The 19,080-nt window shown below is 35.4% G+C and overlaps 1 protein-coding gene across 4 annotated transcripts in view; it reads left to right on the top strand.

Moving 5' to 3' along the window:
* The first annotated feature begins 415 nt into the window (after positions 1-415).
* LOC108768491 (uncharacterized) overlaps positions 416-19,080 on the top strand; it is a 66,905-nt gene continuing 48,240 nt past the window's right edge. For all 4 annotated transcript variants that reach the window (XM_018518928.1, XM_018518927.1, XM_018518929.1 and 1 more), the window contains exon 1: positions 416-592. In XM_018518928.1, coding sequence (XP_018374430.1) covers positions 565-592 — 28 coding nt within the window. In that variant the 5' untranslated portion in view covers positions 416-564. The remainder of the gene's footprint in view (positions 593-19,080) is intronic.

Raw genomic sequence — 19,080 nt, 5'->3', positions numbered from 1 at the left:
TTTATTTTATTATTAATAATAATTGCCATTTTCTTGACAAAATGTCTAAAGAGTCTGTTTATAAAAAGTTTTTTTTTTTTTATATAGGTACCTTTATTACTCCTCGATTAACAGTAAGCATTTTGGAAATATATTTTTTTATGCAAAGACTCTATAATTCCTTAATACAAAAAAATTCTTTTAGAAATATTTGTGCACTCGATAAAACTGCTCTGAAACTATCACTCTTCGACATTGTGCGCGAGACCGGGTCTTACAACAAAATTATCTCCTACGGTCTCGGAATTCGGATTACGTAAAGATATATTCGAAATTTTCCGGGAACACCCGGTATATTTTTGTTGGCTGCAACGCGTATAGGGAGGGGATATCTACGTGGAGAGCGTACAGGGTGAATCAGCACGCATGCATTTCGGCCGACGCGCGACGGAGTGGTCCTCGTCAAACGGAAGTGTTTCGCGTTGACTCAACCGTGGAAGCTATGATAGTGTGACGGTCTAACGTGCTCGTATCGCTTTAATTCTGTTGGAACAGGTGCTTACGAAAAACAGTCGCATTACGGATATGTTCGGGAAGAGTGGCGTGACACGTGGTAAATTTATTATTACCTTCTTTTTTACTAACAAAGGTGTTTATTTAAAAAATAAATTACCAGATTTTTTAAGTTACAAGATTATTGAAAAGAGCTTCGATATTCTTTTTGACGACATTCTTCAATAAGTTACAATAAAATCGCAACGGCTTCGAATATATATGTGCAAACATGAGTGTTTTGTCTGCAATTCCATCGCGCAATCAGCAGCCGGAATTCTAGGGACTGGATGTTCTATTTCCGACACCGAGCGTCCCGAAACAGGGGCAGGTCCAATTTCTGTCATGGCTTGACATAACTGTCTCTTGGTCCATTTTACACAAGTGTCGTACGAAGTAACAGAATTTAGCGTGTGTAGACCAAAAAGTTTAAACATACCTATATCTAACACGTTATGTGTTACTTGTATACATATATGTATAGTGTTTCAAAGTATCCAAAGTGACAGTCTTTATTTTTAAAAGGTGTGGATATAATTATCTGCAATTAACCAAATATTCCTTGTTTTTAAATAAGCGATCATTATGAAAACAAATAAATTTACCGATAAAGAAATTCATTTATAAAAGGTCAGAATATACACACATCGAGAGAACTATTAGATTAATTTTAAATTCCATCTTGCAGTTATAAATACTACTTTCTAAATATAAATATGTAAAGGGTTTAAAATTATATCTCTTTTATAGTCATCATGCAAATTCAAGTATAATTTGATTATGGAGTAATCTTATTCTCAATTATTTGCCTAGAACCAATAATTTGATCGCTCTCAAAGACGGATTTCCTCGGAGAGGACTTGCCGTTTTGGTCGCGTTACAGCCGTCGAAGAAATACCGCGCGAGGATTTCTCGAACCGTAGCTTATAGTTATTTTAAACGTTGTTGCCGCGAGCGATCGCACGGCGGATTCGAATTGCGAAAAAAAAAGCAGCCGGCCGTTTTGCATGCCCGCGTAGATCGAAAGCGACTGTTCGCGCGGAAAGATTCACCGCCCAGATTAAATCGTGGAAGATACAGTTCCTCGTCACGACGCCCGCTCGAATGGAAAGGCACCTCGTACGCCCGGGATTAGCTATTAGTTGCAAAGGACTCTCAATGCATAATACATGATAGAAGGCAGAGGGGAGTTTCCCGATGTCATTTTATGTAACGGCAAAAAGGAAAGATGAAACGAAGATGTCGGGAACGTGCCGTTCTCGCGGGAGTTGCAATTCAAGACAAACGCGATGCGAGATCAACGATTGAAGAGTGTAATCTTATCTTAACGTATTTTACAAAAAAAGTCCGTGGCTTGTAAATATAATAAAAATTATAATAACTTCTAAATGAATAATAATTAATATGACAACATATCATTCTAGCTTTGCTTTTCTTAAAAATTTAACAAGATTACTTTTAAAACCAAAAAAATGAAAACTTAATTTTCTCTTAAAAACGTTTCATATGTTCTTTTAAAAGAAATTTGACTCCCTTAGTGTATATGTAACTCTTCACACGATACCCTATACAGACGCGGATAAATCCGACTGCCAGAAACTTAATCGGACCGCGCAGAGTGACTCACAACCGTCGCGCTTTTGGCAGAATCTGGCTGTGACCAGATGGCAAGGTATCACTGCACGAAGCACCAACAAATGACAAAATGAAAAGATAAGAAGAAAATCCGCGCGACGTTTATGATGATCCATCCGATTGGTCTCCGCAATTATATCCCATTGAAGCGTGCACTCTTCAAGCTTCTGTCGGAATCGTCCTACGCGATTTACGATCCTCCCGCTGTTTTGTGCTTCCTCGCAGACGGACACGTTCTTTCGATTGAGGACTTGACACATTTGAAACCGGTAACACTGACTAATCGCGTCGAGAACCGCGAGACAGTGATGCGTCTGCCCTGATTCATTCAACAGTGACACGACGTAATGAATTAGCGTGGAATCAGCACACGCAGCCACAAATGAGCGGCCACTCATTAAACTGTTTTGCCATTGATACAGGAAGTTGGGATTAAACGGAGTTTAGTATTTAAGTAATAAAGTTATAAAATTAATTATGTACACACATAAAATGTAACGTAATTTATGGAGCAGAAATATTATATCGTATCTACGTTTCGATCGCAATAATAATAATAAAAGAGGGAGAGAAAAAGATTTCTCAGATTGAAATATTCCAAACGAAATTGGTAGGTTACAGACACATTGATCGGATTTATACACACAATTTGATCTTGTCATACTTCTGGAGAGCGTTTCCGCGAATATACCTACCATCGGACATTTTCACACCTCCGTGTGTACTTTTAAGAGAATCGCCGAAAACTCTGGCTCTCGTTCAATCTACGTAAGCGACCGCGCAGCACTTATTCAGAATCCCGGATATACATACAGAGAATCCCGTAAGGCTGCGTGCACACGCTCTAAAGCTGCCGCGCGTAAATTTAGGCACAGAATCATAAACCTATAGTACGCAAAACACGCTCGCTGCCTTTGCGTTCCTCGCACGTTCGAACAAACAAGAACGGATTTTGACTGAGCGAAAGAACCACAAATCTATTCAAGATAATACTTGAAATATTTATAATTATAAATGAATACAAATAGAGAGTATAATTAAATGTCTTTACAAATTAAATCAGGCATAGGAGCCAACACTAGTTAGACGTGTGTGTACATAAATTTTAATAAATATAATTACTGAGGATATTCTAAACGCGGGTCGAAACGTTTATTTTTTAATGTTGATAAAATGAAATTTATATACGAATAAATATAAATTTTTATATCCAATAACATTTACATAGTGTTGAGAGAGAGAGAGAGAGAGAGAGAGAGAGAGACTCTTATAGCATTTAATTGTACTTGATTTATATCTTTAGAGCTTAATCTTATTCTTATTTTTATAAGTGAATACGTTTAAACCTAAATATATATGTATATACAATGTGTCCGTTCAGTTTTTCTACGAATACGCATTTCACGCACGTTCTCTAAATTATTCTAAGATTAACCTGTCATTAAAATTCAAGCGTTAACGTTAGATCCTAGAATACAAATTCCGAGAATCTATGAATAATAACAGAAACTGACAGGTTAATAAACTAACGTCAAAGAAACCTCATGAAAAATGGCAAGAAGATTCGCTACAGTTTTTAGGCTTTTTATATATTTTACTGGTTCCTCTTCTCTGGGATCACGCATTGGTCTGCTTAGATACGCTCATTCATCGTCTCATTTTGATCTGTAATGCGTCACGATCCTAATGGTCGATGAGTCGAAATACAGAAGCTGCACTCGTTGAAAAGTCGATGTAACGGTCTATCGCGCGATTAAAGAAGTATGTCGCAGACGGTGGGGTTGCAATTAAAAGCGACGTGAAGAGTCGATGCACCCCTTTCCCTCCAACGTTGTCGACGCATTCCTCGCGAATCTCCGCATCATCGTCTTCCTCCGATCGTTGCCTCCGATGATCGTCTTCGATGCGTTAAATCAGTCTTTCTCAATTGTTGTATTATTTCTTCGAATTAGTTCTCCATTCGATTCCGGTCAACGTCACTTCTTTCTCGGAGATCATATGATTTTAATGCAGACTGATTACGTTGGACCAGCAGAAACTTAATTAGAATTAATTAATCAAACGGATCGTAAAACGTGATTAATTTTTTATTATCGCAAAAACTCCACGTGCCTTTCTTTATATTTTCTATACCTTTTTCTTTATTATCAATAACAAAGTGAATCGCGCGGGTCGATAATCGAGCGTTATCTGACGCTTTTGTATATAACGTTGTTAGGCCATAAAACGTTCTCTCGGTCAATTTTAGATCTAATCGATTATCTTAAGGTGTGCCTACGGCACGTCGATTATAAACGCCATAAACCAAGAATTCGTGGCATCGTGAACTTACGCAAGTGCATTATAAAATTAGATTTTTTTTTATTTACCCTTGTGTGAAGCTTCTTCACAAAGAAAAAATTTAAAAAAATCTTTGTTTTCTAAGAATTTTCTAAGAGCTCGATGAATTCGCGATTCTGGCTCCAGCATACTAAGATTCAAATTTCAAAGAAATAATCTAATTATCGTGAAACTCGATTTTAGTAAATTCTTAGTATCGTAAAAGGATAGTATAATCTTCAACAAGGATTTAGAATCACTTATAATCAGAATCTGAAAATTAATTTAGAAATCTCAGTACTAACTGTTTGTGTAACACTGATAGACTTCAAGTAAAGCAAAACTTATATTATAAGTACTTGAAGTTTTTACTTTGCAATAAGAAATGTCTTAAAACTGAGTTTTATGGTAATTATACTATTTTTTAAAAAACTCTGTCTGCCCCATTTATATTATATAGTATACTTTTATATTATATAGTACAATATATTTTTTTACTTCAAATACAAATAAAACATTATCAAAAAATTAATCTGTAGACCAAGTTTCATAAAAATCGAGCGTGCAATATATATATTGTATTTAAAATTATAAAGAGTGTAATCCCAAATGAGCCAGTCCACCGCAGTCCACAAAAGGTTAATAGTTAATACTTGAATAAATGAGATTATTTTCTTCCTTTTGAAATCTCGCTTAAGGAGGTTGTAAGGGCACAAAACACATATATTAATATTTTCGCTTGAAACAAACTACATACATTCGAAAGTTGTGTTCATAACATTCTGGTTTTATTGAGCAACACATTTTTATAGGTTATTTATTTTATTTGTTATTAGTTTTATTGTTATAAACAAAAATTGTTAAAATAATAAGAAAAATCTAAATGTTTTTATATAAATATATTAAGTACTAAATATGAGACTTATGCAAAGTGTTTCATTGAGATTCACCATTAGTTTATAACAAATAACAGATTTTATTTATTTACTGAACAATTAATGTCTGCATCTCAAGATAACTTTACAAAAATATTGTTAAATTCCTAGAGTATTTATATAAAAAAAATTGAGATTTTTATCATTATTTTATAATACATTTTCATATATTTATATTAGAGTACAAATTTAAAAAATATTACTACTTATTTAAATAACTTTTGATCCAGATGGTCAATTGTTTCTATTTTTTTTGTATTATATTATTAAATGAAGTTTAGAATAGTCTGTAATTTTTTCAAGTAGTTCTTAACATATTGCATTTGTCTTACAACCTCCTTAAGAGATAGGATATTTTCCGATCCTGCGATTTGTAAAAGCAATCTTTGAAAACGATTTTTCACATCGTTGTTCTGCCATAATTTTACCGCCGCTTATTTCGCGACGATAGTAATCGCCGATCTTCTCGGTAAATGTTGCTTTTCCTTAATTTATGAGCAGCCTAGGCCGTTAGACGGTTTACCGATGTCGGCCTTTTGCTATAGAAACTACATCACTTAACTTGGCGGCTGTGATTTTGTTGCCCCACGATTATTAATATCTTAATGAGTTTTACGAGGATGGATGGAAAGACGCGATGCTGTTGTCGGTGGGATCCACCTTTTCATCTCATTCGTTACCGAGAATGAAACGAATGAAATTAAGTATTCGAACGAATTTATTCGCTGCCGTTACGCTCATGGAAATTGCATGTTTCGAACGAAACGGAAAGGCGTGATATCACCTTTACATGTTTGAACGCTATTAATCGAGTGCCGATATTAACGTTCTCCATCAGCCATGAAATGGGTGGCCGATGCGTTATTTCCATACAATATTTGCTCGAGTGTAAAACTGTTAATGCATCCAGTGCATGCTTTCCTCGCATTACTGTCCTGCCCATTTCACATAAATTGCTTATAAGTTATAAGAAGGTTTAATTTTATTTCATTCACGTTATGTGTTTACAAAATATTATATACTGGATCATATTATTGCATCAACGGAAACAACCTTGTGCCATAACATATAAAGACCGGAGAATTTCCAAGTGTAATACCCAAGAAAATAATTTATTTCAATAACGCGTATACGCGCATGCCAAATTAATTACATATATTCTTTATTAGTAATTATTTTTACAGTTAGTAATTATTTTTAATAAGATTAATCGTTGCTGCCATGGGTATTAATTATATGGCGCGGTGAATTTTTTTCTCGGCACCGCAACTTTTCTCCGCTTCGCCGCAAAATTATACCATCTCGCCGATGCGAGATCTAATCGTACCTTCTGCAGTACGCAAAGAAATCGCTTTCCGCGATGGTTGCCGCGCGGTTCTTCCGTCATCGTACGTGCACGCGCACATGAACGTATGTTACCGGACAGCCATTCATGATTTGATCCTGAAGTTCTCGGTCGTCGCGAATTGCCAGTAAAAATTCAACGCCGGCCGGCGTTTTGTTCGACTTCCTGAGCGTTCGCTCTGTCCGCAAGCGCGTGATCCGCGTGGCGGTAAAGTCACGCACGCGTGTAAAATCTCCGAGCCCCTCCTCGTTGCTCGCCTTTCTGCGACCGCCCTATGACGCATTCGAAAGATTCGTCGACGCCTCGCCGCGCCGCGCCGCCTCGCGTGACGTGACTCGTGGGTGTTCGTTTGCTGACGCAGTACACCGCGTGTACGTGATCGCAAGATTGATAACGCATTGACGGTGCATGCACAATCATCAGCTAGCATCATCACATAATTATTAAGCGGACTCATTAAAAAAAAACCTCATCGCGCTCTCGTGAAATTTTAACTGGGCGTTGTAGGCGGCGTCGTATAGTAAGTAGGTCGATTTCAATGTAATGGGATATCGACTTCGCTACTGATAAACCGTGAAATATGTTTGCGTATGCACGAAAATTATTTCTTACCTCATTTTATTTTATATATATATATAAATGCATAAAAGAATCCACATAAGAACGATATCTGCGCTAAATAGAACCGTGTTCGTAAATTAGGATAACGGGAGCAATAATAAGCGTGATACGAAGTAGTAAGTCCGGTGAAAGCGGCGATAGCTGCGTCTCTTTTACGTAATGTAATCATTGTTTTAAGGAGGGCCCGCGCGCGTTTTCATCTCGCCGCTCGTTAATGCGAGGGTCCGTCTGGTGTAATCGACGTATCAATTGCCGTTGATTTACGAAGATATGTGTGTGCACGCATCGTCGGTCGGATCGTTGGCACGCTACTTTTTCATGCCTTTTGTGAACACGAGAGAAGCGGTCGAAGGATCCTCGTCCTTCCGTACGAGCGCAACCGGTCGTTCGCGAGTATCGTTGATTGACTCGCGTCGGGTAATTAACCTCGTTCACGGCCGTGTAATATCCACCGGCGCAGAGAATTTATATCCATTCGTGAGACAAAGAGCTGACGGGAGAAACCGCGTTCGACGCTCCGTGATTGTGCAATTGGCGAGTCTTTAATTAAACCTATGTATAGCGTCGTCGTGCCAACGTTCGTACGACTAATTTAAGACGGCACGCTTGTGCCAACAACCGCATTTAAAAAAAAATACCGACTCGGAAGTGCAACGATCGAATTTATTTTTCTCCACGGTTGAAAGTTATCGGTGTATCCGGAGACCTTTCAATAAAAATTAAGTAACGAAAGAGCATAAAACCACAGTACAAGTTGTTTTATGTGACATTTAATCTATTCAATATTTCAAAATTAGACGTTTCGGCCATTATCTGGCCATCTTCAGTAATTACAAAATCAATAAACGCATAGGATACAAAATTATATAAACATCGCCGCCATTAATCTATTTAGTCAAATTTCCAAATCTTATTATACGTATTATACGTGCGCATGTGTTCTGTGATGGATGAGGTTTATTGAAATTGTTTCGAATTGTGTGTCACAATCAAGAGAATTTCCAGATTCTAATATACAAAAATTTGATACAATTAATATCTTCTAGACTGATTAATACAAAATTAACTGCATTACCTATTTTTCCCCCCAGCAATTCGTTAACATTTCTACTTTATCGTAGGCACTTTGACAGACAAATTGGAATATCATCTTGAAAATGTATCGACATTGTTCTGTTGTGTGTCCGCTATGTATGTGCGCGCGGCAATTTCGTGAAATTTCTAGAGAGATTTCTTTACTTAAGAGAGAGCGAGAAGGATCAAAGCTTGAACAGAGGCGGATAAACATCAGGCAATCCTTCGGTGTCGCTTCGCTTATTTATGCTTTTCGTTTGACTTTTCATATATATCATTTCCGATATTCTTCGTTTGTACAACGATTATTCTTTATCTAAAATGCTGACATTCTCTCAATCTAATTTATGCTTATTATTTATCTGGTGTAGCGAGACAACAGACATTGTGTCAGTGGATCTTCTTATGTCAATCCTATGTTCTTTAATTCGTGTTTTAAGTTTCCTTTTTGTTTGGCCGACATAAGAAGATTCACAGTCCAAGCAACTTATCTTATAAACTACGTCGCATTGATCATCATTATCTAACCGATCCTTACCAGTTTTTATGAATCTATTTAATCCATTGGTCGGTTTACATGCAATATTAAAACCATTACTATGTGCAATTTTTTTAAATTTTTCTGAAACTTTGTTTAAATATGGTACAACGAAAAACTTTTTTGTCATGTCAATGTTCTCATTCTTGTTATTCGTGTTAATTCTGTTTTCTAAGGTTTTAATTCTATTTATGATCGTTGAAAAAATAAATTCTAAGGGATAACCATTCATTAGTAAAGTGTGAATTAGGTTAGTGATATATTTTTGATGAAATTTCGGATGCGATAAATTAAGTATTCTATCAAATTGCCCAATGATTACTCCTCTTTTATGTATTATCGGATGATTCGAATAGAAGCTTAGATATCGACCTGAGTTCGTTAGTTTTTTATACGTATCGGGAATGATTTTTCCATCTTGTATCATCAATTTTAAATCTAAAAAACTTATGCCCATATCATCACCATAATCAACAGTAAATTTTATCCTTTCATGGTAAGTATTAAATGAATTAAGAGTAGATTCGACTTTATCGCTTTAAATCGACAATACAATGTCGTATCGGAAATAAAAAGAAGTAACAATATTATTCTTCGTTAGCACTTCATATTATAAATCCTGCAACACAATGTTTGCCAAAATAGGAGAAAGAGGGGACCCCGTAGGCATGCCAAAAATCTGCTTAAAAATTTTGTTGTCAAATTTAAAATATTATATGTCGAGTTGATAATGATAGAAATAGCTCTTACAAACTCTTGGATAGGTATGGAAGTCTTATTTCTGATGTAATTCCATCTTCGTTCTATACTCTTGATAACTAAGACAGTAGGAATATTAGTATACATAGATACGACGTCAAAAGATATAATACTAAAGGTGTCATTAACCGGAATTCCATTGAATTTTTTAGCGACTTTGCAACTATTTTTTACATGATTAAAATTCACCGTATTACTATATCTTCTATCATATTTTTTAAGAAATTAGCTAATGGATAAAAAGGATTATTTATACAGCTAACTATCATTCTAAGCGGGTGCCCCTCTTTGTGAATTTTTGGCAAACCATAACACCTATAGAGTACACCATCAGATATATACAATTTTTTATAAGTGTATTGGCTATGTAACATTTATTTTTCCATTTAATTAGCAAACTGCGAATTTCATTTGTAATTATATTAATGGGATCCTTGTTAACTACAGTGTACGTGCTCTGGTCAGCAAGAATTTCATTCATTTTGATCTTATAATCATTCCAATACATTATTACGGTTGTGTTACCTTTATCAGCTCTGATAATTAAAATTTCAGGGTTATCGGAGATGAAACTTTTAACTTCGATCACACCTTCACGTAAGATATTGTTTTCATAAGTTCTTACTGAATTTAAATCCATAGATTTCAAAACAGGAATTACTTCATTTCTGATATTATTGCACACCTTATTATCAACCTTGAAGAGGTTACATTCAATATGTTTGACAAATTCGACAAAAAATTCTTATCTTTGTTAACCATGTTATTAGGCAAATTAAATTGATGGCCCAATTGTAACAAAACTTTGGCTTTATCCGGCACCTCAGTGTCACTCAGATTTATAAGCCATTGTTCATTTATGTTGTTTAGAGAATTTTGTTTCAAACTTATCTGGACTAATATTAATATTCCGCGTAATTTCATGTTCAATATTAATCCAATCTTTTGTTGTTATTTTATTCACAGAAGAAGGTGAAACTTTAGTTTTCCGACTTATCTCACATTCTGTAGACCGCACTATGTTGTAGGGGAGACCGGGGCCGATTGTCACAGTTTTTGATTATTGATTTTTAGAAAAAAGTGGATGCCTGATTTTGAAATATTATATACGTTACAATATACCTACATCCTTTAGGTATTAAAAAAAATATTACTCGTGAATTCATCATATCATAAAAATAAGTTATTTAATTTTAAATGAAGCTGCGAAAATATGACAATTTTAACCCCATGTTCTGGGTTGATTGTCACATGTTCTAGGCAGTAGCATATTTGTTATGGCAACACATATAAAAAACACAATTTTTATTTTAACATCAGTTCTATATTTTGAGAAATAATAGTAATTATAGTACTAATGCAAATAAAATAGTTATTTTAATCATAAAATACGTAATTTATTTTTGTACCACAGTTTCTATATGAAAAATGAAAAACCATATATCTATATGAAATATAATATATTTGTAAGTATATTCTCTGAAAATGTGTCCTCTAAAGATATTAAAATTAATCGTCACCTAACCTCGTCTCATTTTGGTCAATCTACCCCATATAGCCATTTTTAATAAAAGAGATTGTATTTACAAATTTAGTCAGAATAATGATTACTTAATAGTAGCAAAGATCTTCTAAGATATGTCATTTTCTATGAATACAGGGATATTACGATTCATAATGCCAAAGACTGTTGTTAGACAACAAAATAGGTGATTATAAAAATTTACTCACCAACTTCATTTTCTCAAAAATTGCTATAATATAAATAATATATACAATGCTTGTGGTGCAAACCATTTTACACAACAAATTAATATTATATCAGCTATCTACAGTCAAAAAAAGAGATTTTTCTGCCGTGTCTTGTTTGAGTTATAAGCATTTTGACAATCAACCCCGTACGACAACTAGCCCCGGTCTCCCCTACCTAATATTTTTAATTTTATTTCCTTTACTCTCTAAGTGGGCGCAACGCAAATTGTTAATTTTTTTGTTAATTCTTTCTTGTTCCTTATCCCATATCCTATTAAAATTATTTTCTTGCCTGCAAAAAAAAACGCATTGCTTATATCTAAGGGTAAAATTTTATCTATCTGTCTACAAATATTGAAAAATTCAAATTTAATGTGTTCAAGCTGTCTATAGGCATCTTATAATTCTATACGTAAATATTTATGTGTGAAATTACGTTTCAGTCTATCGATTTTTTCTTCTTTCAATAAAAGTGTAGATAGAACCACAGTTTTTTGTATGCAGTTTTAAAAATCTGCGAGACAGAAGGATGTTTACTATTTCTTTCTTTTTCTCATTCTGTTTTATCTTTTTCTTCTCTCTCTCTCTCTCTCTCTCTCTCTCTCTCGAAGTGTTAAAACATGGCGGACCAATAAAAAATAACTTTCTCATGTTCAAATTCTTATTAGAGGATTTTTAGGTATGTCCGATGAGAGGTAACATGGAAACGTTAAACTACTATATACAAGGTGTCCTGCAATTTTGGCCAAGCGCTTTTGTATAGATAGAGCAGACTAAACTAAGTCAAAAAGTCCTCTACCATTTTGCAATCTTCGCAATAGTTAACGAGATATTAATTATTAAAAATTACTGAATATTGTGGTCTTCAATAATTTTTTATTCAAATACTATCAACTTTATAGAAAAACAGCACAAGAGACAAAAAATACTTATTTTCTTTTTATAAAGTTCTGAGAATTTTTTCAGAATTTTTAATACCGTATTTTTTCAGGTTGATAAAAATAGTTGCCAATAAGAAAATACAGTACTAAAAAATTGATAAAAAATTCTTAAATGAGAAGAAAATAAACAACTTTCGTCTTCTGCTGTTTTTCTGTAAAGTTTTGATAGTATTTGAGTAAAAAATTATTAAACACCAATATTAAATAATTTTTAGTAATTAATATCTCATTAACCATTGCAAAAATTGTAAAATGGTACAAAACTTTTCGACTCAGTTTAGCCTGCTCTATCTACACCAAAGCTCTTGGTCAAAAATTACGAGACACCATGTATATATAGTCTTTAAAACTTATAGAGTGAATCTTACTCTTAGAGATTGATTTGAGCCATTCTTTTTTATTGGCTCAATTTTCTCTCTTTAAAGAGAGATTTCACTCCAAAGAATTTAAAGAGATAACATATAGAATGATTAAAATAGTAATTAACTTTTAGAGATAAAAGTTTATTTTTAAAATCTTAAAGCTTTTTCTTGAGAAAGATTCGTTATTTTATTGTATTCTTGCCTCAAAATATGATATTGTACCACTATATGCAGCTTTTCGTCCCGTAAAAATTAATAATAAAAGCGGATAAAAGTTCTGTTTAAACATACTATACATATAAATTCTGTCTTAACGTACTATATAAAAAATAAAAATTGGAATTACTTGCAATGGTACTCGGCTACCCGGCAAACATCAACTAATCGTGATATTGCATTAACATTATAATTTTTCACTCAGCAAGTATAACATATATAAAATATAATATAATACATATTATAGGAAAGTTACATTGTTGAGTAAGAAATTATGATATTAATATAACGTTACTATTTTTCATTTGGTACTGCTTGGAATGATGATATCTTTGGTTAATCAGATTTGGAGTACTACTTTGTATTACAATATACATGTATTAAAATATTATTTTATATTTCGTGTAATAAATTTTTTCGCATTGTCTCAAGAAATTTAATCAAAGACTTGACTTATCGTGTCCGTTAAAAAATTGTCCTTCATTTCGTTCAAAATCTTAAGATTTCTCGCGTTATTCAATTTGCGTATAATTAATTCATGTATCGAGCGATCTCTTGCCCGCATTGAGGAAATTGTCCAAAGACATCATCATTGGCGCGGCGGTGTGCATACTATGCGTATTACGTCAAGAAAGGCGGCTTCCATCGTTATTATGCGAATGTAGGCCTGTAGGAGCGTGAAATAACGCAAAACCTGTTACGAATAATGTCGCGCACAATAACCCCAGAGAAAACGCAGGTTCATCCGTAAGTCTACCGCGCGACAATCGCAAAACGGAACTTTACCGACAATGCAATTTGCCGTGCATCCACCACGGTGCTGGGAATGCAACGAAAAATGCCACTTGGGAACATATAGATATTAGTTCAGAGATCGAAATCGGTGTAATCTCGGCGATCAGCGATTTCTACGTTACGAACTCACTACGAGAACAAATTCAGAGTTTCGTGATTGGAGTGTTTTTTTTTCTTTTTTAGCATTAACCAGTTTCTTCAACTCTGAATCCATAATCGCGAAATATAACTATCGTTTAAAAGTATTTATATGATTGGAAAATATTTTAACATTAGAATGATAACGCTATGTAAATTAGCGATTTAGAGACTCTAGATTCCTCAACAAATCTACAAACACATGATAGTAATATACATCGGATCAAATAATGTTACACAAAAAGTAAACTGCCAAGTAGCGATTATTATGAGATTTATTATAAAAACCGCTTGTCACAATGCGGCCTGCCTGACGAAATAATTTATCGAGTTTAAACGAATGAAACACAAAGCTTAATGTTGCACCGGAATATGACTTTATCTTCTAGTGCCAACATCTGCACCACAAATGCGAGTAATTCTTACGTATCGCGGCATAAGTGCGCGATAATGTTGCGAAGGAAGTAGTATCGGTTGCAGAGCGTGGCGTAAGAACTAGGATTTACGGTTTGCGATTGTTCCTCGTACACATAATCGGGTTTCCGTCCGTTAAGTTCGATTCTTAACGCGAGCGCGCTACAATACACCGATATTGCATGCATTCCACGTGTAGATGGTCAGAAACGTGATAAACAGGTTTCTCTACAGCAGTGATGTCCGGGTGTATCCGGGAAAAGAAGACGACTCGCGAACATAAGATATTCGCCAACTTGTGGCAGGTAAAATTAAAAGCACGTTTGCGTTTAGACGGCAGTGTGTAATGAAATAACTCGTCGGGCAAAATTCTAGGCAGCGAATTATTCCCGCGAGTCGGATCGGACCTTCCCGCAGCCTCGTCGTGCTTGTACTAAAAGCTATCGCGTGAATCATCGCAACCAGTTAAGTTAGGCACTCAGTTAGGCGAAATCAACTTGCTGGCTATCTGTTATTAGATTTTTACGATGAGCATGATACGAGAAATCGTTAACGGTTAAGTCGAAATTACTTGAAGTCGAGAGCTTTGACGATCAAATGTCAATTATCTTGTGAATATGAGTTGAAACTATTAAACATTCCAAGTTGATTGCCTTGTCTTTTGCAATTGTTGCGACTATGTTGTACAAATCAGTGAAATTCGTACGAGGAAATTCTTTGCGACGTGGGAATTAATTGAATTCGCACTTAGCCGTCAATTAAGCTGTCGAAAGTGCGATCTTGAGACAAATATAGGTGCAGAGACAAAGTGGACATTATGGCAGATATCGAACATTTATTCCAACACGCCGATTTCAGGCGTTCGACGTGTCTTCGCGCTGCTCGATCGTTGAGAATACGAGTTTTTCACGCCGTTAAAGCTTCATCAATACTGAATCGAAGTGCTATATGTTAACCATCTGGTGAGTATTAAGTATCTCGGCATCCGGTTCATTTGCTCATCGAGAAATCGAGGACAGGCGTCTATTTATACGGGCGGCTATTTGGCCCGAACGCTTAAATCTACTCGGTTCTTAAGTTCGGCGAGAGTTCGCATAGATCGGGAGGCCACTTGAAGATCTCTTCTAGTTTGCGTGTCGCGCTTCAAAAGCTCTTTTCATCTTCCCTCATATGTGTTTAATCACGTAGCATCAATTATATAATAAAAGTGCTTTCTAATAGAAACTTTTTAATGCGTAGTATGTTATAAAAAATGAAACAGATCCCTAGTAGAAATTTCACGTATGTTTTTACCAGTCATTAGACAATTACACTAACTCTGTAATTCTAGTAACTGAGAAGAAATTATTTAGAATCCCCCAATCTAGATGTAACGCTTTGCTTCCTGCGCATAAAAGATGCGCAAAATCCGAATTCATTTACTGAACGTACAGAGAACAATAAATAGTTTTATGCAGTATTTTAATTTATAATAATAATTTATTAATACTAGATAACAACTAAGCAGTTCTTCTAATGACAAATTATTATGGTATATTATTGTATTAAATCAAATTTTTTTATGACTTAAGACTCTTTTATGAGAAGATTCAATTTCGACTTTTTTTCTGATTACGTTAATCTTGGTAGTATATAAACAGCTTTACAATTTCTACATTGCGGAACTCGCTTCGCAAGTTTCAAGAGTACGTTTATATCGTTGCATATCTCTGTTCTTCGCTGCAACTTTGTGCAATTCTCCATTATGTTATGCATCGTCGATCTACACCATTTTGCTCTGCAAACATGTTTCGGCGTTTAAAATGTAAATCTTCCAACGCATAATCAAGTTGGCTTTCTCTATCCCTTTTTTTTCTTACATTTTTTTTTATTAATACAACGATTGATCGCGATTAAAGATGGAAAGGCAGCTCGCCCTCTAAGAAAGCAGCGGTAAATGGAGTACAAGGTATTCCCTTACAGTATCCGGAGGAAAAATGCGACTACCACCGATTGCGAAATCAACTTTCTTTCGCGGACTTTGCTTCTCTCGTCTACGCGAAGCGTCGCGCCGCGCCGCGCGGCACGCTTCATTAATTCGCTCGTGGCATAACGATCGCGCGTCGCGCGTCGCTAGGTCCGAGTCTTCGTCTGTTTTGCAACCTGCAACCACCCGCATTCTTCCGCGTCGTCCAGCACTTTTTATGAAGTTTCCTGTCACGTACGAATGTCCGAACGAATTAGCTAGATTGCGAATGGAATACGAGCTATCTTCCATTTGTTCGCATACAATCGAATTTCGAGATACGGGATATTAGCCCAAGCCTTTTGATGTCTTCCTCATCTATATGAGAGCTTCTATTAATTTTTAACTCATTTCTTTTATAAAAAATTGACTACATACATCCCTTGGTAGACATACATCTCCAGAAAATTAGTTAATTTTTAGCTACTAAACAGAGTTAATATAATGTTCAATGACTGTTAAAAAATGTATGAAAATTTCTATCAGGGTAGTGACTTCTTTTTATGTTGGATTTTAAATAATTTCGTAATCAACAACAAACTGCAAATTAAAGTTCAATTAAAATTTTCGTATACATTAAATAAACGAATAATGAAGAAAATACACACACACACACATACATATATATAGAAATAGTAGAAAAGAGAGATGACTTGCGCAGGGCAGATTGAACAAATAAGATACTACGTTGAAATTTAATTAAATTTTTTTACGGAAGGTATTACGTTCATGTGTCAGTGACGTAGCAGGTGAAATTTTGCAACATGCTTTCCGCTTCTCGGAGCGAAAACGCATGTCGCGAGATAATGCGCGAGCGCGTGGTGCAACGCATGCTTGCACGTCGACCATGTGAAATGCAGCTGTAATGTACAACACGTGGCGTGGCGCGAACCTCCGATCCTGACGGAAACCAATATTTTTCCAAGTCATTCCCCGAGTTAATCCGTGAATCCATTAGGTACTCTCGAGCCACTTGAATTATATCACGGTGATTTAAAGACGATGAGACGTAGCAGCTTTTTTCCATACGTAAGTATTTCGGTAAATTAATGATCTTCAGGAATGTGCAAGCAAATGACGAAATCTTTCCGTTTAATTTTAAGAATAACTTTACTCAACACAAACTTTTCAATTCATTAGTAAAATTCAATTCTCAGTAATATTTTATTCTCTCCCTATAAATTAATTATTTAACCATCAACTGCATTAGTTTGACAACTAATTTAAGTTCTAAAAAGCATCATGTTTACAGAATATAAGTAAACCTGAGCTTTATGGCGAATGATAGAGAAGGTTCAAAGTGTTTTTTTGCTTACAATTTAGAACTTTGTAGTACCAATCATACAGATTATGCAACTATCTAAAATTTTCGCTTTGTGTTCAAATGACCCGTTGCTCGAGAATTAATTATTTCAAAGGAGGACGCAACACAGTTCATAATTCAATCTCTATTCTCACATTCTAAATTCTCGACGCCGCTTTGGCAAGATATCGATGGAGAATACTAGACCAGTGTTTTCCTCGTTGGTCGAACGCGTTAGTTCTCTCAGGAGTACTCCTCGTTCATTTTTGCCTCGTTTACGGTATTGTTCGCGCCAGCTCGCGAGTATCAGCGAGTATCCGGCCGAGAGAGGAGAGAACCGGCACGCTCGCGCGCCCGACCGCTTCCTGTGACCTTGGCGTCCCGCGACGTTACAGCGACGCCCGTTCTCGCGCGCCAGCTTTATTACTGAGAAAGCGGAGCGAGCGAGACTCTCATTCATTGTCCGCGATACGCGATCGGCGATAATTGACGGAGCGGGAACGCGCGCTCGGTCATCTTCATTCGTTCCGCGGAATGCCGTGGATGCCGATTCCTCGAGCGGTCGTTCAACTCACCGCGCGCACAACTCGCCTCGGACCGCACCGTCTCGACTCTCGGCCCCCATCTCGGCCGCTTCGTACCCGCTCGGATCGCTCCGTTTGGATCGCGGAAAAGCCTGATGTTCGTACGCCGCGCGACGCGATGCGACGCATCTTTCCAAAAAAGTGTTCGACATTGCGAGAAATCCAGTCGCAGTGTACGGTTACCGCTCGATGCTCCGCTATCGAAAAACATATTATGGTAACATATAACAATGATATATAATTATAAACAGAATAATCAATAATAATTTGAAAGTCAATTTAGACTCTAATGAATGAATCGATAAAAAATAGATGCCTTTAGTTGAGCCAACACGGAAAGTCAGTGTGTAAGAATTATTATATAATCTATACAATTAATAATAATTAAATACGTTCCAAAGAATTTCAAAATCAATAAAGTAAATGCTTATAAAAACCTGTATCTATATAATAATCATTATATAATTAATAAAGAGTAAGGACAAAAGTAAGATATATTTTTTAGAAATAATTATTCATAGTCTACAGTACACTAATTCTCAATTTTTCTCATTTCATGATACTATAGTATATAATAATTATAGTAATGGTAGCGTAAAATTAAATAAGATATTGTGTCACAAATTTCGAATTTTTAACAATTAAAAAATTTGCTAATTTTAATAAACAATTCATTCGTCTAGAAAGAGATTTTTTGAATCGTTATTTTAAAGAACTTGAAATTTTTACCTTTCTTATGTAAAATGATGTTTAACATAAAAAACGACAAATGTTTACTTGCTATTTGCACTTGTTATTCTATAAGAATGATCG

The sequence above is a fragment of the Trachymyrmex cornetzi genome, unplaced genomic scaffold (genome assembly GCF_001594075.2).
Source record: "Trachymyrmex cornetzi isolate Tcor2-1 unplaced genomic scaffold, Tcor1.1 scaffold8, whole genome shotgun sequence".
In the NCBI taxonomy this organism is placed as follows: domain Eukaryota; kingdom Metazoa; phylum Arthropoda; class Insecta; order Hymenoptera; family Formicidae; genus Trachymyrmex; species Trachymyrmex cornetzi.
This window is presented reverse-complemented; position numbering and strand designations above follow the sequence as displayed.